Source organism: Ranitomeya variabilis, chromosome 4, assembly GCF_051348905.1.
Source record: "Ranitomeya variabilis isolate aRanVar5 chromosome 4, aRanVar5.hap1, whole genome shotgun sequence".
Lineage (NCBI taxonomy): Eukaryota > Metazoa > Chordata > Amphibia > Anura > Dendrobatidae > Ranitomeya > Ranitomeya variabilis.
In genome coordinates, this window is record NC_135235.1 from 636,731,362 (window position 1) to 636,752,935 (window position 21,574).

The 21,574-nt window shown below is 44.9% G+C and overlaps 1 protein-coding gene across 1 annotated transcript in view; it reads left to right on the top strand.

The window, feature by feature from the left end:
- LOC143767207 (uncharacterized) overlaps positions 1-21,574 on the top strand; it is a 206,584-nt gene that overhangs the window by 172,701 nt on the left and 12,309 nt on the right. The window contains exons 7-10 of the mRNA XM_077255346.1: positions 8,544-8,723; positions 8,807-8,930; positions 9,014-9,111; positions 10,275-10,365. Coding sequence (XP_077111461.1) covers positions 8,544-8,723; positions 8,807-8,930; positions 9,014-9,111; positions 10,275-10,365 — 493 coding nt within the window. The remainder of the gene's footprint in view (positions 1-8,543; positions 8,724-8,806; positions 8,931-9,013; positions 9,112-10,274; positions 10,366-21,574) is intronic.

Genomic DNA, 21,574 nt, shown 5'->3' on the forward strand with positions numbered 1-21,574 from the left:
GTTAAATTGTGATTTCTGTATATTTTATTTTCTTATACATAAAACTTCTTACTTTTACTCAATATTTATTAGAGCGATTACAAGTCTTTGATCATTTTGTAATTATGTAGTGTATGATCCCTCCTTGTAATGTCATCCATGTAGGACTATGGGCAAATATGTATATACAACTGTAGTAATAAAGGAAGATGTCCTCCTCATTGTGTATTTAGTTATTTATGAACCTGGTACCTGTAGTGTTAGTGATGTTGAATTCATTGTAGATGACGGAAACCTGAATGAGCTTTATGGAAGATGAGTCTATGAACAACATATTCATCTGCCGACTCCAATGAATAAACTGCTTGCTACTGTATATGGTCTAAAATATATGTATTGTATCTATAGATAAATATGCAGGAAAACTCTCAGAATACTGTAAAATAATATATATAGTGATGCTCACACTGACGATCCCTTGCAGCTCCTATTCCAATGCTGCTTGGGTCCTTCGTCAGTTTCTATAATTTTCACTCTTACATGTCATCAATACAGACAATTTGTGGCTGAGTCCTTACGAGAAGAGAGAATGATTCTTCATGCTTCATTTTATTACCTCCAGTAATTGTATTTTTACATTGAATCTTTATGATCTCTATGATGTTACATCGTCATCTTCTTCCCATTCAGGTCCCTACAATATCGGATCCTCTCAGTGGAGATCTTCTATATAAGAGAATTCTCCTGAGTGACCCTACAAGGAAGAATATGGACAGGGACAAGATGGCGGAGAGGATATTACACCTCTCCTTAGAGATTCTTTTCCAGCTTACTGGAGAGGTGAGAGATTCTGATGACGTCACATTACATCATTCTTATCTATGGGAATAACAGATGGACAGAACTGGAGAGGTGAGGACTCTGGGAATGTCTGTAGTGAGATTTATTAATGTGTCTCTCCATAACCAGGATTACACACTAGTGAAGAAGACCTCTAGTGAGCGCTGCCAGGCCCCTGTGTCTGAGGGATGGGGAAGACCCCTGAGCCCAATCACGGGGCCTCCACCTCACCCCCTGATACATGAGGACATCAATGACCAGAAGATCCTAGAACTCACCTACAAGATGATTGAGCTGCTGACTGGAGAGGTGACACTGCTGGGAATGCTGGGACATTATACAGTAACGCTATGGTGGGATTGGGGGCTGACAGTATCATTGTATGTGTCAGGTTCCTATAAGGTGTCAGGATGTCACGATCTATTTCTCCATGGAGGAGTGGGAGTATGTAGAAGGACACAAAGATCTGTATAAGGACGTCATGATGGAGGTTCCCCAGCCCCTCACATCACCAGGTAATAGACAGAACTAAATACATACTTCCTATAATTATCTTTGTTTAAAAAAATATGTTCTCTCTCTGTATTTGTTTCCTCCAGTTCCATGCAGTAAGAGGACAACACCAGAGAGATGTCCCCGTCCTCTTCTTCCACGGGACTGTATACAAGAAGATCCCAATGTTCCTCAGGACCCTGAGGTAGATGAAGGGAAGGTTTTATGAATTTTTCCCTATGATGTGTAGAAGGCTGTAAAGGTCTTCTGTTCATTCTTGTTTTATCCACCAGTATTCTACAACGAATGGCCAATTTATAGCGACACCAGCCCTTTCTTATTAGGAGCTTCTATGTTTGGAAATTAGACCAATGACCCCGGAGTGCAGCATAAAACTAAAAGATTATTTTCAGTGTGAATCCACATTAGGCACATTTATTAATCCTACCAGTCTTTTCCTTATGTAAATTTTCCTCCGTAGTTGAGAAGACAAAGTATGTAGTATGAATATTTATTATAATGTCTTGTCTTCAGTTATGTTTTGTCAACCAGTATTATACACTGAATGACTCGTTGAGTGAAATATCAGGAATTAATCTATAGTTATGTAACACTCTTTAATCCGTTCTCTGTAGGCAGGGTGTCTGTTAACTCTCACCTTGCTATTGTGCAGTGCTTCAACGCAGGATTGGACACTGACTGTGAAGGGCCCCTGTGCAGGACTTATGTCAGCCCCCCTTTTATCAAGCTGTGCATCCTAGTGTTAGAACAGACACCACTTAAAACCATAATTAGCTATATGCTGAAGCATATATTAACCAGAGAGAGACACACACAGGAGTTCTCCCAATATTTAAGAAGGAAAATCTACATGGGTAGAAAGTGGAACAAACACAGTATCTGAGCAACCTGTTGTGAAAATGGGCCACCCAACCCTCTGGGGCCTCCCTACGCTACTGGGCCCATGTGCAGCTGAACCTGCTGCACATGTAATATGTCCACCTCTACCCAAAATGCTAAATATTTGTCTTCAATTAAAAATTATGTTTAATTATCCCTTCCTACACTCAGCAAACTAGTGCAGTACTGCTGTCAGTCAATGCTACTGTGCGGTGGGAGCACACCCACAGCAGTGCGACTGACATGCCAGCGAGCACAGGGTGAAGGAGAAGAGGAACAACATGCCGTTGTTTTTAAACAAATACATATAGTATTTAGAGATAATACAGGCCTCATTATAGAGATTGCTAGGAGGCTGATGAATCACTGCTTTTAGTTTTAAATCATGATATCAGATTCCATTTAATAGATGCAAAAAATGGGAACTTTTTTAATAGAAAAATTTGTTTGTGTCACTTTATTCTGCGAACCCTAATAGTTTTATTTTTATGTCGATGAAGCTATGTAAGGGTTCCTTTTTTAAGTGGTGAGCTGTAGTTTCTGCTGATACTATTATTGGTTGAACAAGATGCTTTCACTGCTTTTTATTGCTTTTTGTTCTCGCTACAGTGTTTTCAAATGACATATTTTCTTAGGGTACTTTCATATTGTGATCTTGCTCATGTTCAGTGGTTCCATTGGGGCTTGCGTCCAAACCCCTACGCAAAATGGGATTCGGTCATATGACCCATCTTGGACTGGAAATCCCTGTCCTAGCTCAATACACAGTCTCAAGATGAGATTAAGGCTATGTCTCCACGGTACGGATGGGCGGCGGTCTTGCCGCAGCGGCGAAGCCGCTCGGCGCTAAGCCCCGCCCCCTTAATGGGACGCGATCATGCCGGATGTGTTAACTCTTCACATCCGGGATGATCGCTCTCTCCCATAGGGCCCTGTGATATGCCTTGCGGGGACGTTGCGTCCCCGCAAGGTGTACGGGCATGCTGCGATCTGAAAAGACGCGCAGCATGTCCGTAGTCGCAGGGCCGCCGCGTGCGGGTTTCCACGCATAGTGGAGACAGGATTTCATCAAATCCCCTCCACTATGCTGGAACATCTGGACGCTGCTTTTTTGACGCTGCAGCTCTGCGCAGCGTCAAAAAAGCAGCGTTTCCTGACCGTGGAAACATACCCTTAAACAGGTTTATTTTAAGTTATTGTATGGTGAAAAAAGCAGGATGTTGTGAGCCATGCCTTTCTAAAGTTCTAGCTCCATATAGTTTAAAGGGAACCTGTCACCACCCCCCCAGGCGTTTTTAACTAAAAGAGCCACCTTGTGTAGCACTAATGCTGCATTCTGTCAAGGTGGCTCTTTTAGTTGGGGTCCCTTCCTACGCTAAAATAATAGTTTTTATACACCTGCGCTGTAAGTGTTTTTTCGGGCATGCGCAGTTTGCCTTGCCCTTCGACTCCTTCAACTTACAGAGCAGGCACCGGGAACATTAATGGAGGAAGTGGAGGCGGCACACGGAGGACCTGAGTGATGGCTGGGAGGCGTTTGTGTCCGGGGGAAAAGACATGCCCCCCCCCCGGACAAACTTACAGGTATGAGGGGCAAATTATAAAAACAAATATTTTAGCGTAGGAAGGGATCCCAACTAAAAGAGCCCCCTTGACAGAATGCAGCATTAGTGCTTCACAAGGTGGCTCTTTTAGTTAAAAACGCCTGGGGGGGTGACAGGTTCCCTTTAAAAGCAGATGATTTCCTGACAGATGCCTCCGCAGACACAGTATGCTTAGCTGCCACATCATCAGCTGTGTTCTATATCTTGTCAGGCAGTGTTTCTTTTGGGTCCTGCCTTTTACGAATTCTTAGCAAAAATGGTGGATGAAAAGAAGGGATTTCCTTCAGGATTTTTTTGGACAAAATTTAAAAAATTCCATTTGTCCTCAAAAGAAAATATTTTTTAAATAAAAAAAGAAAATATATTAGTTGGAGGAGCCCCAATGAAAAAGAATAGGGGCTTTATTTTCGAGCGTCTTTCCTTCAAAAAAGAAAAAAAAACGAAACATTACCTACAATGAAAACATATACCAGGTAGAGGGAAGATTAAATCTCTTTCTTCTTGCTTTGAGGAAAATCCAACAGCTTGATTCTGGATATCTTGGGAAAGGATTGAAATTAGAATTCCTACCCACTATTTCCCCCAAAAAATTTTGAGTTGACATTCACTTGGAGAATAGGTAGCACTGGAGGGTGAGGTGTGAGAACATGTAAAAATTGGGGTCCTTTTTCCAGTGCCAATGCAAGAGGAAGGTTTAACAATCCAGAGTCCTTCTACCGTACTATAATAAATTCAAGTTCCTGAAGTTCAAATTATTCAAGATACAATCCATAATATCAACCTTAAACCTGCTTTACCTTACCTGCACTGTTTCATAACAGTAGTAGACCTAAAAGACACCTATTGTCACTTTTGCCTCTTCATAGATTATCAAGGGTTTCTGTTTTACCAGAGGGGTTGTTATCCACTTCCAGGTACAGTCGCTACCCTTTGGAATCCCTTTGGCCACTCAGCATTGTTGACATCAAATGTGCATTTACATAACATAGGGTTCTTAGTAACACTGTTTTTGATCAAAAATAGCATAAAAGCCATCCCACCGTCGGCAAGGTGACCCTGATCGGGATGGTCCTACACTGTCTAATATTAAACACCTTACCATGTGGACCATCCTGATAAGGGTCACCTTGCCAATAGTGGGATGGCTTTTATGCTATTTTTAATTAAAAACAGTGTTACTAAGAACCGTAGATTATTTAAATGCACTTTTGCTTTTCACTTATTTAGTTGCAGCAGAGTTTATGTTCATTTTGCTTCTTATGGGTTTTATATGCTTTATGGCCAATGTGAACATGCGTTTATTTGCTGCATGTATACCAACTTCAACCAAGCTTGATTTTTGTGTTTTACTCAGTATTGTTGGACTGGGGTGCTGAGGGCCAAACAGTATCATAGACTCTACGGGTCCATTCTTCAGTTACATGCGAATATTACATTCCCATCAGTTATAAATTTAATTATGCTTCTATATAATAATAAATTGGGTAGTTTATGAAATGAATTATGAGATGAGTCAGTACAGGGAGAATCAAGTGTATTGTGCCAACTACTGCCCACAAATAGAGAGTGGGCCAGTCCAAGCCTGCTCCTCGGGTATTTTATAAAGTCATATATGAAATGTCTCCTCACATAAGGGAAAGGAACATAGGTTCTGATTCATTAGGATTGTCCATTTATACGCTAGTCTTATTGAGGGGCTCCAGGAATAAGATTAACTGAATTGATTAACTGGCGCATCTTATTAGTGTAGACTTGAGTGACAATTCTGGCATAATGTATGCCACCACTTTTGATGAATGTGTCGGGTGAACAACAAAATGGTAGTCTTATAAATAAAACATCATGGGTGGAGAAGGTCAAGATCCCTCACGCCGGAGATGGAAAAATTTTCTATATATTTCTCAGCACAAACGATCCTTTGGCCACCAAGATCCACCCTTCTTCTACAGCTTGCTCAGCCAATCATTCTTTTCTTCTACTCACCTTCCAGGTTGAAAAGAGCTCTAATCCAAGGCAATATATCAAAATGAATATGATATATTCTGCCGTGAATCTCTGTTTGTCCCCTGCTGTTATACCATACCCCCCCCCCCCTTCAAGGGACCTCACATATACAATTATAGCATGAAATGAAGATTTCATTCTCATCGTATAGTGGTTATTTGTGACTCTGGTACCTTCAGTCTTGATGATGCTAAATTCAATGTGGGTGACCGTCAGAAGCGGGGTTTTTAGTTATACAGATCCAAGGCTGGAGGCATTGCATAACTGCCTGTATCCCCTGCTATGAACAATTAATTGAAACAGGTTATCCGACAAAGAGCTGACATGGAGTGTATATACATAGTAGATTGAAGTTGAATGAATTTTATTGGTTATTTAAAATTTTTGTTGAAATTCAAAAACTGAAAAGTGGGGCGTGCAATATTATTCGGCCCCTTTACTTTCAGTGCAGCAAAATCACTCCAGAAGTTCATTCTGGATCTCTGAATGATCCAATGTTGTCCTAAATGCCTAATGATGATAAATATAATCCACCTGTGTGTAATCAAGTCTCCGTATAAATGCACCTTCTCTGTGATAGTGTCAGGGTTCTGTTTGAAGCACAGAAAGCATCATGAAGACCAAAGAACACATCAGGCAGGTCTGTGATACTGTTTTGGAGAAGATTAAAGGTGGATTTATATACAAAATGAGTTCCAAAATTTTAAACATCCCAAGGAGCACTGTGCAAGCAATCATATTGAAATAGGATTATCATACCACTGCAAATCTACCAAAACCCGGCCGTCCCTCTAAACTTTCATCTCAAACAAGGAGAAGACTGATCAGAGATGCAGCCAAGAGGCCCATGATCACTCTGGATGAACTGCAGAGATCTAAAGCTGAGGTGGGAGAGTCTATCCATAGGACAACAATCAGTCAGACACTGCACACATCTGGCCTTTATGGAAGAGTGGCAAGAAGAAAGCCATTTCATAAAGATATCCATAAAAAGTGTTGTTTAAAGTTTGCAACAAGCCACATGGGAGACACACCAAACATATGGAAGAAGGTGCTCTGGTCAGATGAAACCAAAATCGAACTTTTTGGCAACAATGCCATACAATGTTTGGCGTAAAGGCAACACAGCTCATCACCCTGAACACACCATCCCCACTGTCAAACATGTTTGTGGCAGCATCATGGTTTGGCCCTGCTTTTCTTCAGCAGGGACAGGGAAGATGGTTAAAATTGATGGGAAGATGGATGGACCCAAATACAGGACCATTCTTGAAGAAAACCTGTTGGAGTCTGCAAAAGACCTGAGACTGGGACGGAGATTTGTCTTCCAACAAGACAATGATCCAAAACATAAAGCAAAATCTACAATAGAATGGTTCACAAATTAACGTATCCAGGTGTTATTATGGCCAAGTCAAAGTCCAAACCTCAATCCAATCGAGAATCTGTGGAAAGAGCTGAAAACAGCTGTTCACAAACGACTTACATTAAACCTCACTGAGCTCGAGCTGTTTGCCAAGGAAGAATGGACAAGAATTTCAGTCTCTCGATGTACAAAACAGATAGCGACATACCCCAAGCGACTTGCAGCTGTAATCGCAGTAAAAGGTGGCGCAACAAAGTATTAAGTTAGAGGGGTCGAATAATATTGCACGCCCCACTTCTCAGTTTTTGAGAAGTTTTGGAGCTTGCAACCCACAATCACATCCGAGTAATGAGTGTCACGAGCGAGTGACGTTCGTGGCAAATTGATTACCTCAATGATGTTCATAGTAGTTACTTAGACATCAATGAGGTTTATGGAAGATGAATCTATCAGCAACATATTCAGCTGCCGACTCATAAGGAAAATACTGCTTGTTAATGTGTGGGGTGATAACTGAATAGGCTTTGTAAGTAAATGTAAAAAAAAACTTTCAGAATGCTGCAAAAAAAAAGTAATACATTGAAGAACTATGTCATCTAGCATTTCTATACTACCTTGGTACTTTCTCAGTCGCTCTACATCCTGATCTAATATATAATCCATATATCCAATTAGTGGCCTAGACAGTAATAAAATGTACTTTTATATAGTGCTAACATATTCCTCAGCGCTTTACAGTTTGCACACATCACCAGCACTGTCCCCTATGGGGCTCACAATCTAAACTCCCTATCAGTATGTCTTTGGAATGTGGGAGGAAACCGGAGAAACCCAGAGGAAACCCACGCAACAGGGGGAGAACATACAAACTCCTTGCAGATTTTGTCCTTGGTGGGATTTGAAGCCAGGACTCCAGCGCTGCAAGGCTGCAGTGCTAACCACTGAGCCACAGTGCTGCCCACAGCCAGTCCTTATGGGAAAAGACAATGCTCCTTCATGCTTCTCCTTATTATTTCCAGTAATTAGAATGTTTATATGGGGCTCTGTATTATTTCACAACGGCTTATCTTCACTTCATTTAGGTCTCTACAATATCGGATCCTCTCAGTGGAAATCTTCCATATAAGAGAATTTTCCTGATTGATCCAACAAGGATGGATAGGGACAGGGACAAGATGGCGGAGAGGATATTACACCTCACCCTAGAGATCCTCTTCTGGCTTACTAGAGAGGTGAGAGATTCTGATGACGTCACATTACATTCTTATCTATGGGAATAACAGATGAACAGAACTGGAGAGGTGAGGACTCTGGAAATGCCTGTAGTGAGATTTATTAATGTGTCTCTCCATAACCAGGATTACACAGCAGTGAAGAAGACCTCTAGTGAGCGCTGTCAGGACCCTGTGTCTGAGGGATGGGGAAGACCCCTGAGAGCAATCACGGGATCTCCACCTCGCCTCCTGATACATGAGGACATCAATGTCCAGAAGATCCTAGAACTCACCTACAAGATGATTGAGCTGCTGACTGGAGAGGTGACACTGCTGGGAATGCTGGGACATTATACAGTAATTCTATGAAGGGATCGGGGGGATGACGGTGTCTTTGTATGTGTCAGATTCCTATAAGGTATCAGGATGTAACCGTCTATTTCTCCATGGAGGAGTGGTTGTATTTAGAAGGACACAAAGATCTGTACCAGGACGTCATGATGGAGGTTACCCAGCCCCTCACATCACCAGGTAATAAACAGGACTAAATACACACTGCCTATAATTATCTGCATGTAAGGAATTAATTCAGTCCCTGTATGTGTTTCCTCCAGTTCTATCCAGTAAGAGGACAACACCAGAGAGATGTCCCCGTCCTCTTCTTCTACAAGACTGTAAACAAGAAGATCCCAATGTTCCTCAGGATCATCAGGTAGATGGAGAAAAGGTGTCATGAAATCTCCCCAGTGATTTGTAGAAGGCTGTGAAGGTCTTGTGCTCAGTTAGTTATACACTAAGCAGGCAATTTGTTTGAAACATTGGTCCTTTTCTGATTGGAGCTTCTTTAAATGGAAATGAGATGTTTTAAACTTGGTGGAGATGAAGGGAAAAAGCTGATCATAGACATTAAATGGTGTGTAGGATGCAGTGACACACAGGAGACAGAGCAAGGGTTAACAGGTTCTTTTATCAACAACAGTATAACAGCAGGGGGATAATATATGAATGCACTGATGCAGGGGAATGAAAGTACTAAAGAAAACAAAGATTTTAACTTATCAGTCTCTGGGCCTTGGAGGAAGGTGGCGCCCCAAGCGGCACAAGATGTCTCCGTTCCGGTCGCGCAGAAAGGTGATGCGCTGTCTCTGTGCGGTGGTGAATCCTCCGGGTCCTTCAGCACATGGTCTCCAGGTCTGGACACGAGAAGCTGTACGGGTGCAGGTCCGTGGCTCAGCGAATGCAGAAGAGTAGTCGAGGCCATAGAAGAAGTACACAGTTCAGCGGTCACAGCCGCAGACGCAGTCCAGCTCTCAGCGGACACCGCAGGGATGTTGCTGAGCGGTGCCTTCACGATAGTCAGGGGAACAATAATGAGCACTCTGTACTGGTCACTGTACAGTGAGGGAGTTTCCCTTGACTGTGTGACGTCCAACGGATAAGTTTGCTACCTGGGTCAAGCAGCAAGGATAGCTGACGTGGGTCAGTCGAGAGGGAGTCAACCATCTCTGTACTCACATGCTGGTTCCCCGCCAAAAGTCCCATCTTCCCGCGCTCAGAGTTATATATGTCGGATCCACCCCCACCAGTCAGGTGTCCTGAACTGCTCCAGTCAGAAATTTCTTCCCCCTGGAATAATGGTGACAGTCCCAACGGTTCCAGCCCAGACACGCAAGAGGGAACGTTAGCCTGGTCCACCTCCCTACAGTTGTCTGGATCTTCTCACAATTTTCTGGTTATGGAGCCAGCTTGTTACAATTAGGAGCAGGCAGGTTGTATTTATACAGTAGATCTACAACTATTTGATCTTTTATATTCTTCAAAATCATTTCACCAAACATTTTTACCTGTCTATGAATTTTGCAATTTTTGTTTTAGGGTAAAGATGTGAAATGCATTAATACTACAGAGACACATGTGAGGGGTGATGAGCGGTCTACAGTGGAGATTTCTACAGATAACGGCACAGGTGAGTAGTGACCACCAAACGCAGAGTTACAGATTTTTCTCGTTCACTGGTTGTAGAATCATATGCAGATGGTTTAGAGTATGTTCACAGAGTTTTTAATCTAGATTTCATACGTAACGATTTAGTAGTTATTCAAAGAATACACTATTTTACACAGACGTCTCTCCTCCGCAGCCATAGCAGGCTTCTATGCTGTTACAAAGTATATATTTCTGTATTCACAGTACTGTTTAAAACTGGACTCTGTACTCAGTAGATGTCTCTAAATATACTTTTGAAGCTTGTTAGTAGTGGGGATTCCAACTTATTTGTAAAGTCAAAATACAGACTAAACAACACATAAACTGCCCCCTACTCTCCCTCTTCCCAGACATGCAGGAAATAGTTGTATTTTTCTTGAGTGCACCTCTCCTTTCTTTAAGTACATCTTCTTAATCCAAAACCATTATAGAATATTTAGTTTGCATTCATAATTTATATTGCTTCTTAACCAGTGTCCCTACCACTTATTCCATCAACATTCAGATCAGCTATTTTCAACTTCCCCAATGTTTCACCCATGTCCTCCAATATGTACCAACTGGTCTGTTCAAAGGGTTTCACAATTCCCTGAAGTTCTTTGTTTATATAGTGTTTAAGTAAAAAGCTTTTCCACTTTGTCATGAATAATTTTATACTCTCTTCCTTCTTACGTTCTGCTTGCAGCCATTCTTAGTGAAATAATGTATTTATTTGAACTATTATAGCTTTCTGATTTGGAAAGGAATCATTCAACCAATCCTTTAAGACAATCTTATCAGACAAATTAAGCGGAACACTGGAGCTAATGTTTCCTTCCCTTTTTGTTGTGTGGCTCCATCTCCTTTCCAGTAATGGAAAAGGAACGATAACGGGTGCAATGATATATTCCCAATGCCCAAATTTTCCATCATCTGTTTTGTCTTTCAAGAATTCTTGTACTTTAGGGCAGCCCCAGAGTCTGTGTAGTGAATCGGACTCTCTAAGTTTACATTATGGACAATGTACCCTGCGATCCCTCATTGTTCTAGATACTGGAGTGTTGAAGGCCAGTATAGCTCTATGCATAATCCTACATTGTGTGTCTCTCCAAACTTCACTCAAAATATTTTTCCGCACTGCCTGCCAACCTGCTAGTATTATTTCTTCTAATTTCCTCACCTTCTATTTGTTTTGCCCAAGATCTAAATGTTTGCTCTATGTCCATTTTCCCTAGGATGTCTTTTAAACCTCTGTATTTTGTGGATATATTGTGTGTGCCTGCTTTTTCAAATAATAGATTATCCATTGGAATCCTTCTTGTTTCTTCCCTCTCATTTATCAAATATGTAATAATCGTTCCTTTTATTTGTCCAAATTGTAGGAATCGTTGTTCACTAGGTTGAATTTTGATATTATCTCCTCCCTACTTAGCCACCTGTTTTTTTCTTCGTGCAGTAGATTAACAATTTTATGGATCCCTTTCACCCTCCATTCATGAAATAGTTTGTTCTCTGCTATTTGTTGCAATGCTGGATTTCCCTATATGGGTAAATCTCTCGATTTTCCATTATAATTCTCCTAAATTCCTTCCATGTGGCTATTGTGTCTCGGTACACTATTGGATTTTTTACTTGTTTAGGCAATAGGTTTTGTAGGGTGTGTACTAAGGCGACTAAGTTCCACGGGTATGCATACGATTTTTCCAGGGTCGTATCAGAAAACCCAATAGTGTCTTTAACCAATCTACTATGTGACGGGAAATACATGCTAGATTATATCCTCTTATGTCTACCATATGTTTCCCTCCCCCTTTTCCTTGGATGCCATCAGTTTACTGAGTTTTATACGGGGTCTTCTACGTTTCCAGATAAATTTCCTAATAGCCGAATATATTTTTCCCACGTCCACATGGTTTAGGAGAACAAGGATGGCCTGTAGTGGATACACGAGTTTTGAGAAACTAAAAGGTGAATCCTGCCCAAAAGACTGAAAGGCAAATTTTGCCACCTTTCTAATTCTTGTTGGATTTTTGAGATAACTGGAGGAAAGTTTAAATTATCTTTTGACTTTGGTTTTCTACCCAGCGCTTCGGCACCAGGCTTCAGCAGAACAGGTTTGCAAGGCCGCAAGCTGGTCTAGTTTGCATACCTTTTCCAAACAGTACAATATCCACACTGAGACTTCGTCAGACGCAAGTCTGGGTAGAAGGATTCTTCAGGCAGCGGTAGTTCACTTATAGCCGGCAGATACCTGGATGTTATACCGGTGAGTTAATTCCCCACCCAGGGACTGCTTTAGGACATCCCACAGTCCTGTGTCCCCCAATGAGGCAAAAGAGAAATAGGGATTTTTGTGTTACTCACCGTAAAATCCTTTTCTCCGAGACGCTCATTGGGGGCACAGCTCCCTCCCTGATAGCCAGATGTCTCTTTTTTTGTTTCATTTTTGTCTGACTTTTTCAGTCAGTGGGGTTATTTCTAGACATGTTGTTTCTGTATTAATGCTGATATGTTTCCTTTTTTTCTCCTACTGCTTTTGCACCAAACTGGGTTCGCCTGCGGCCAGTGTCAAGGTGTATACTGCGGAGGAGGAGCTAAACTTTTTTTATGTTTACTTAGTGTCAGCCTCCTGGCGGCAGTAGCATACACCCACAGTCCTGTGTCCCCCAATGAGCGTCTCGGAGAAAAGGATTTTACGGTGAGTAACACAAAAATCCCTATTTCCCTTCCTACCCTTTGCCAAGTTTGCTAATAGCTTTCCTGCCTTATCTCCATATGTTCTCAACTCAATTTCCATTTGCGTCATTCTAAATAATTCTCTTTTTTCCGCCCATTTCTCAAAACCTCTTTTGGCCTCCCTCCATTCTTATCTAGCTTCTGTTGTTTTTTGTTGTTAAAAGTGCAAGGACTTCTTCCTTAATTGCCTACTAAATTCCTCATATTTAGTATTTATTTTTTTAATGTATGCACATTTGCTATTAGTTTCCCTCTCAAGACCGCCTTTCCTGCTTCCCAGTATGTCTGTGATTTCAGATCAACCGTCGAATTGTGGTAAGAATACTCCTCCCACCTTTGTTGCAATATCACTTTAAATTGCTAGTCTCTAAGGAATGAAGATTCCCATCATCTCATGTAATCTGTTCCCTTTGGAAATTGCTCATGTAAATTTAGAGATATCGGCTCATGATCCAAAATAACCATTTCCTCAATTTTGGTTTTTTTGCATCTGTCTAGTAGCCCTCTACTCACCAATATATAGTCCATTCTTGACCAAGTTTGATGTGGGTGGGAAAAGTGCGTAAATTCTCGTTCATTCGGTGATTCCATTCTTCAAACATCTGACAGATATGTGTCGTTTATTAACTCTGGCAATAGAGGTGGTTTCCCACTAGTTTTTCCCTCTTGTCTTCACGTGGCTCAATGCATCTTCCTCTATGGTGTGTGTGTTGCTGTAATCTCCTCCACATATCATTTTCTGTGTTGTGTTTTGCAGTATGTTAGAACCTAATTGCTCACAAAAGAGGGATTTTTGGTACTTACCGTAAAATCTATTTCTTGGAGCCTTCATTGGGGGACACAGGACATCCGTGGGTGTATGCTGCTGCTGCTAGGAGGCTGGCACTATGTAAAAAAAGAAAAAAGGCGTAGCTCCTCCCTGGCAGTATACACCCACCGACAGGCACCAAGCACCTCAGTTAGTGCAAAAAGCAGTAGGAGAAGCGACAGAACTCATAATAGTACAAGTACCAACTCAACCAGGGCCTCCAGGCCCCAAAACACGGTACAAACAAGTAGGGAGGGTGCTGTGTCCCCCAATTAAGGCTCCAAGAAAGAAATTTTACGGTAAGTACCAAAAATCCCTCTTTCTTTATCGCTTCATTGGGGGACACAGGACAACCGTGGGACATCCAAAAGCAGTCCCAGAAAAGGGTGGGTTGAAAGGAAATGAGAAAAGGTCTCAGGTCGGCCGGTGTGCGACCGCCGCCTGCAGTACCTTCCTACCAAGAGCTGCATCGGATGAGGCTTGGGTATGAACCCGATAGAACCTCGTAAACGTGTGCAAAGACGACCAGGTTGCGGAATTGCAAACTTGCAAGGCGGAAGCCTGGTGGTGAACAGCCCAAGAAGCTCCGACAGCTCTGGTGGAGTGAGCTCGCACCCCCGGAGGAGGACGTGCCTCATGAACACGGTACGATTCTGAAATTGCCGAGCGAATCCAGCGCGAGATAGTGGATTTAGACCCTTGAAGGCCCTTCCGACGACCTTCAGAAACGACAAGGAGAGAATCTGATTGACGGAAGGGAGCGGTTCTAGAAAAATAGACCCGGATGGCCCTGACCATGTCAAGCTTGTGAAGGGACTTCTCCAAGGGATGAACCGGAGAAGGGCAAAATGATGGAAGGACTATGTCCTCGTTGATGTGGAAAGCCGAGACCACCTTGGGAAGGAATTCGGGAACCGGTCTAAGAGCGACCTTATCCTGATGAAGAATCAGGAAGGGGGAACGGCAGGATAGGGCTGCCAACTCGGAGACCCTCCTAATAGATGTAATGGCAATGAGGAAGGCGACCTTCCAAGAGAGAACGGAAAAGGGCACGTCCTGAAGAGGTTCAAAGGGAGCAGCCTGAAGAGCACCAAGGACCAGGTTAAGGTCCCAAGGTTCCAAAGGAGGACGGAAGGGAGGGGCGATATGGAGGAAAGGTCACTCTGGAAGAGGATCGACAGAGCGGACACTTGTCCCTTGAGTGTGCTGAGGGATAAGCCCGAATCGAGACCAGCCTGGAGGAAACCGAGAAAATTCGGAAGAGAAAAGGACATTGGAAAAACTTCATTAGTTTCACACCACCGGAAGAGCGCTTTCCAGTACCTATGGTAGATATGGGAAGATGCCAGTTTTCTGGCTCCAATCATGGTCTGTATGACCTGGGGAGAGAGACCAGAGTTCTTCAAGACTGCGGCCTCAACGGCCATGCCATTAAACTCAGCGACTGAGAACTCTGGTGGTAGAGAGGTCCCTGCGAGAGGAGGTCTGGCCGATCCGGGAGTCTCCAAGGAGTATCGGCAAGCATGTTTACGAGCTCAGCGTACCACGGCCACCTTGTCCAGTCCTGCGCTATCAGTATGACTGGAATCCCTTCCAACTTGATCTTCTTTACCACCCTTGGAATCAAGGGGAGGGGAGGGAACAGGTAGGGAAACTGAAACTGGGACCAAGGAATTACCAGAGCGTCGTGGCCGACAGCAAGAGGGTCCCGGGATCTGGCGACAAACTGAGGGACCTTGTGGTTCATCCGGGACGCCATAAGGTCGACGTCCGGCATACCCCAGCGAAGGCAAACTTGGTCGAAGACTGCGGGGTGGAGAGACCACTCGCCCGCTGCTAGACTCTGGTGACTGAGGAAGTCGGCTGCCCAGTTTTCGACCCCGGGGATATGAACGGCTTATATGGCCGAAAGAAGAAGACTGCCAGTGGATTAACGCAAGGAAGATTGCCCTGATCTCCAGAAGAGTGATGGGAAGGAGAGCTTCCTGGGTGGACCAATGGCCCTGAGCCCTGTGATGACGGAAGACTGCTCCCCACCCAAGTAGGCTGACATCGGTGGTGATGACCGAAGCGACCGGGGAGCTGGGCGTTTGAGAAGACGGACCGCCTTGAGGAGAACTGAGAACTTGTCCTCTGGGAGGAAGACCCGAGCTAGGTTCGTGTCGAACACCATGCCCAGGAAGGACAGTCGTTGGGACGGAATCAGAGAGAACTTGGTCCGGTTGATAATCCAGCCGAGACGGATCTGGGTGTCCAGAGAGACCTGGAGACTGTGAGCACAGTCTAGACGAGAGGACCCTTTGATCAACAAATCATCCAGGTAGGGGATAACGAGGATCCCCCTGGAACGAAGGAGGGCCATGATTTTGGTGAAGACCCTGGGGGCAGACGCTAAACCGAAAGGAAGGGCCGTGAATTGGTAGTGATGGTCTTCGATTGCAAACCGAAGGAATCTCTGATGCAGTACGCAGATGGGGACATGAAGGTGTGCATCTTGAATGTCGACCGAGCAGAGGAACTCCCCGGGTTCCATGGCGGCGATCACTGACCGAAGGGATTCCATTCTTAAGTGGCAAGGTCGGACGTGGCGGTTCAGAAGCTTCAAATCCAGGATAGGGCGAAGAGACCCGTCCTTCTTTGGGACTACAAAAAGGTTCGAGTAGAACCCGGAAAAACGTTCGTCGGAAGGAATGTGAACTACGACTCCGGCGGCAACCAGAGACGTTACGGCTTGAAGCAACCCAGGTAAATGGGACAGTTGCTTTGGGGGAGGAGAGAGAAAGAAGCGATTTTCCGGGAGGGTAGAAAATTAGATCTTGTACCCGGAGGTAATAATCTCTCTGACCCAAGGCGTCGCTGATCACTGACAGCCAGGTGTCTTTGAAGAGAAGAAGCCTGCCTCCCACCCTGGAAAGGCTCCCAGGTGGGGGCGACCCGTCACTTGGAATGGTATCTGTTGGAACGAGGACCGAAAGGTCTGGGAGGTGGAGCCCTGGATCTCCACATGGGAGCTGGCTTGTAAGAGGGTTTTCTGCGTTCACCCGTAGTAGCGGGTCGCTCATGTTGCGATGAGGAATCCGAGGCTGCAAATGGACGAAAGGGCCGAAATGTTTGAGGACCCTTTGGGTTAAAGAAGCGTTTTGGCTTGGACTGGGGGAGAGAGGTACTCTTGCCCCCAGTCGCGTCTGAGATAATTTGGTCCAGACAAACACCAAAAAGGCTGGAACCTTGAAACGCCAAGTTGGCGAGAGACTTTTTGGAAGTAGCATCTGCATTCCTTGCTTTCAGCCAAAGAATGCGGCGAATAGCGACAATGTTGCTGCTTGCCCTGGCCGAACAGGCTGCTGCATCTAGGGAGGCAGCGAGAAGGTATTTCCCTGCGTGGTTAATCTGGTCTGCGAAGTCAGCCAGCTCGGTAGGGGAGGCCGTAGCCAAAATGCCCCAATGGAGGATCTTGGCCCAGGCAGAGATGGCCTTAGCCACCCAGGTGAAAGCAAAGCTGGGACAGAGGGAAGCGCCCGTTGCCTCGAAAGCTGACTTGGCCAGTGCCTGAATTTGTCTGTCCAATGCGTCCTTAAGGGACGCGCCATCCGGTAAGGAGAGAACCGTCTTAGAAGAAAGACGGGAGATTGGCGGATCGACCTTGGGAGACTCAGCCCACTTAGAAAGAAGATCGGCACTAAAGGGATAGAGCACATCCAGATGTTTTCTACCCGAAAAACGCTTTTCGGGATGTTCCCAGTGTTTAGACAGGGTAGACTCAAACTCATCATGGGTAGGAAAGGAGCGAGAGGGACGCTTCACCCGCTTAAAAGAGACAGAGGAATCCTGGGAGGGAGCCTCGTCTTGTTTTAGTTTGAGGGTTTGCGAGATAGCCGAAATAAGGCTATCTACGACAGCCTGCATGCTAGAAGCCTGGTCTGAATCATAGTCAGAACCGGACTGGGAATCCACATCGGACCCAATGTCCTCCTCCGAAGAGGGGAATTGGGAGGAGGAGGGCAGTTTGAGCGCTACGGAGGGATCCGGAGAACTAGACGAAGAGCCAGAAAAAGTCCTCTTTCTAGAACGGCTGGCTGATTTGTCTCCCTGTGGTTCAGGGTCAGGTGCGACCGACTCACCATGGGAGACGGTTGGAGCAATGGTGGCTGTAGGAAGCTGTGGAAGACGTTCAAGCGCCTGGACCAGGGACTGAGACACCTTACTCAAATCAGAGACCGACTGCGAGATAGTAATGGCCCACTCGGGGAGGGGGAGTGCCCCCATCCCGAGAGTCACAGGCTTCCTGCGGGGTAGACATGGCAGGAGGACTGCAGGCCTGGCAGAGAGGCGATGATTGGCCTACTGACCACTTTATCTTGCAACGAGCACAGGCGTAGTGAGTTATGGTAGGTTTGGTAAGGAAGGCTCCAGAAGAGTTGGACATAAGGAGATTCTGCAGCGCTATACTACAAAAAAGACTAAGGGACCTACAGTGGTATTGATAATACCAAGGGAGGGGCCAATATAGCGTCGCAATCCTACCGCAGAGCAGAGTTATGTGTCCCCCAACACACGATGTCTCCTGTGCACGGAGCTGTAGAGGCAGGAAGTGCCAGCGGTGAAGAAGGGGCGGAGCTGTGCTGTGAGGAATAAGCCAAGGCTCCTGATAGGGCCGCACCAAAAGGGAAAGGTGTGCCCGAGATGTAAGAGCCATCCTGAGTGGAGGAGGGAAAGAGCACCGAAAAAGCGCGCCCGAGGAGGGGGCGTGGCCTATCGGGCGTGGCCGGCCGCAGAGGTGAAAATGAAAGTAAAAAAGCCGGGACTCTGTGTAAGGGTGAGAGCGCTGCAATCTAGTAGGGGGAGGGGGAGGATACTGCTGCGGTAAAGCGGCTGCCGCTGAAGCGCTGGTACCTGCATGTCCGGTTCCACAGGTAGTGGGGAGAGAGGATCGTCCAGGGGCCCGTTGAGAGAGGGGTAGCTGGATATGGAATCCTTCGTCCAGAAGACGGTCTCGACCCCAAAGACAAGGGGGTGGGTCACCGCTGGTAACCACCGTATTCCTCTCAGCCCTCTCCGAGGAGAGGGGTGAGGGGGACTGTTTTGGCAAGCACCGCCACCATAAAAGCCCTGGAGCACCTGGGAGGGTGACAGGGGATAATGTCCTACCGGCGGTCTGAGAGCTGCGATGCGGACGACACCACACTGCTCGCTCAGCCACCCTCCTGGGGAGGCAGGGTGGGAGATTGCACCCTGAATCCCTGATTGCTGTATCTGAAAAAGAAAGCCAAAATCGTTAATAAAAACAACAAAACCTGTAAAGGAATTCAAGGTTAGCAGCGGATCTGAAGATCCAGGTCCGCCTCCTACAGACACTAAGCACAAACTGAGGTGCTTGGTGCCTGTCGGTGGGTGTATACTGCCAGGGAGGAGCTACGCCTTTTCCTTTTTTTGCATAGTGTCAGCCTCCTAGCAGCAGCAGCATACACCCACGGCTGTCCTGTGTCCCCCAATGAAGCGATAAAGAAATGGTTTTTGGTCCTTGTTGGGCGCATATATATTGATTACTTTCTTCCCTCCCCCTGTGATCCATGCACCTCTCCCACCCACATTTTTTTTCATCCTAAATAGTGATGAGCGAGTATACTCGATGCTCGAGTTTTCCTGAGCACGCTCGGGTGGTCTCCGAGTATTTGTTGGTGTTCAGAGATTTAGTGTATGTTGATTCAGCTGCTTGATTTACAGCTACTAGCCTGCCTAAGTACATGTGGGGGTTGCCTGGTTGCTAGGGAATCCCCACATGTAATCAAGCTCGCAAATCATCTAGCTGAGGCAAGGAAAACTAAATCTCCGAACACTGACAAAGACTCGGAAACCACCCGAGCAACGAGTATATTTGCTCATCACTAATCCTAAACATATCTTCATTTCTCAGATGTGTTTCCAGCAATAATGCAAAATCTTCTTTTAGTTTCTTTAAGTGCCGCAGAACCATCATTCTTTTAGTCGGGGCTCTAAGCCCCTTTACATTCCAGGATACAATGTGCAAATTATGATATTTTCCTTTTTGGATTGTATGTTAGGTGCTCACACCAAATGCTCACAATTTCTTTCTGTCTTACATTGTGTTCCTTCATGTCTCCACTTTGAACAAAAAATAAATTAACAACCAACATCCAACAACAAACAATAGCATCCTCTCTTCTGCGACTTCCTTTTTTCTGGCTTATTCTCCCCACAAGCTCCTCCCCCGGCAATACTTGTTTCATTAAACAACCTCTATGTTCTTTAAGTCATCACCCCCTCAAGTGAATCCAAATACAGTGGGGCAAAAAAGTATTTAGTCAGTCAGCAATAGTGCAAGTTCCACCACTTAAAAAGATGAGAGGCGTCTGTAATTTACATCATAGGTAGACCTCAACTATGGGAGACAAACTGAGAAAAAAAAATCCAGAAAATCACATTGTCTGTTTTTTTATCATTTTATTTGCATTTTATGGTGGAAAATAAGTATTTGGTCAGAAACAAAATTTCATCTCAATACTTTGTAATATATCCTTTGTTGGCAATGACAGAGGTCAAACGTTTTCTGTAAGTCTTCACAAGGTTGCCACACACTGTTGTTGGTATGTTGGCCCATTCCTCCATGCAGATCTCCTCTAGAGCAGTGATGTTTTTGGCTTTTCGCTTGGCAACACTGACTTTCAACTCCCCCCAAAGGTTTTCTATAGGGTTGAGATCTGGAGACTGGCTAGGCCACTCCAGGACCTTGAAATGCTTCTTACGAAGCCACTCCTTCGTTGCCCTGGCAGTGTGCTTTGGATCATTGTCATGTTGAAAGACCCAGCCACGTTTCATCTTCAATGCCCTTGCTGATGGAAGGAGGTTTGCACTCAAAATCTTACGATACATGGCCCTATTCATTCTTTCATGTACCCGGATCAGTCATCCTGGCCCCTTTGCTGAGAAACAGCCCCAAAGCATGATGTTTCCACCACCATGCTTTACAGTAGGTATGGTGTTTGATGGATGCAACTCAGTATTCTTTTTCCTCCAAACACGACAAGTTGTGTTTCTACCAAACAGTTCCAGTTTGGTTTCATCAGACCATAGGACATTCTCCCAAAACTCCTCTGGATCATCCAAATGCTCTCTAGCAAACTTCAGACGGGCCCGGACATGTACTGGCTTAAGCAGTGGGACACGTCTGGCAATGCAGGATCTGAGTCCATGGTGGCGTAGTGTGTTACTTATTGTAGGCCTTGTTACATTGGTCCCAGCTCTCTGCAGTTCATTCACTAGGTCCCCCCGCGTGGTTCTGGGATTTTTGCTCACCGTTCTTGTGATCATTCTGACCCCACGGGGTGGGATTTTGCGTGGAGCCCCAGATCGAGGGAGATTATCAGTGGTCTTGTATGTCTTCCATTTTCTAATTATTGCTCCCACTGTTGATTTCTTCACTCCAAGCTGGTTGGCTATTGCAGATTCAGTCTTCCCAGCCTGGTGCAGGGCTACAATTTTGTTTCTGGTGTCCTTTGACAGCTCTTTGGTCTTCACCATAGTGGAGTTTGGAGTCAGACTGTTTGAGGGTGTGCACAGGTGTCTTTTTATACTGACAACAAGTTTAAACAGGTGCCATTACTACAGGTAATGAGTGGAGGAAAGAGGAGACTCTTAAAGAAGAAGT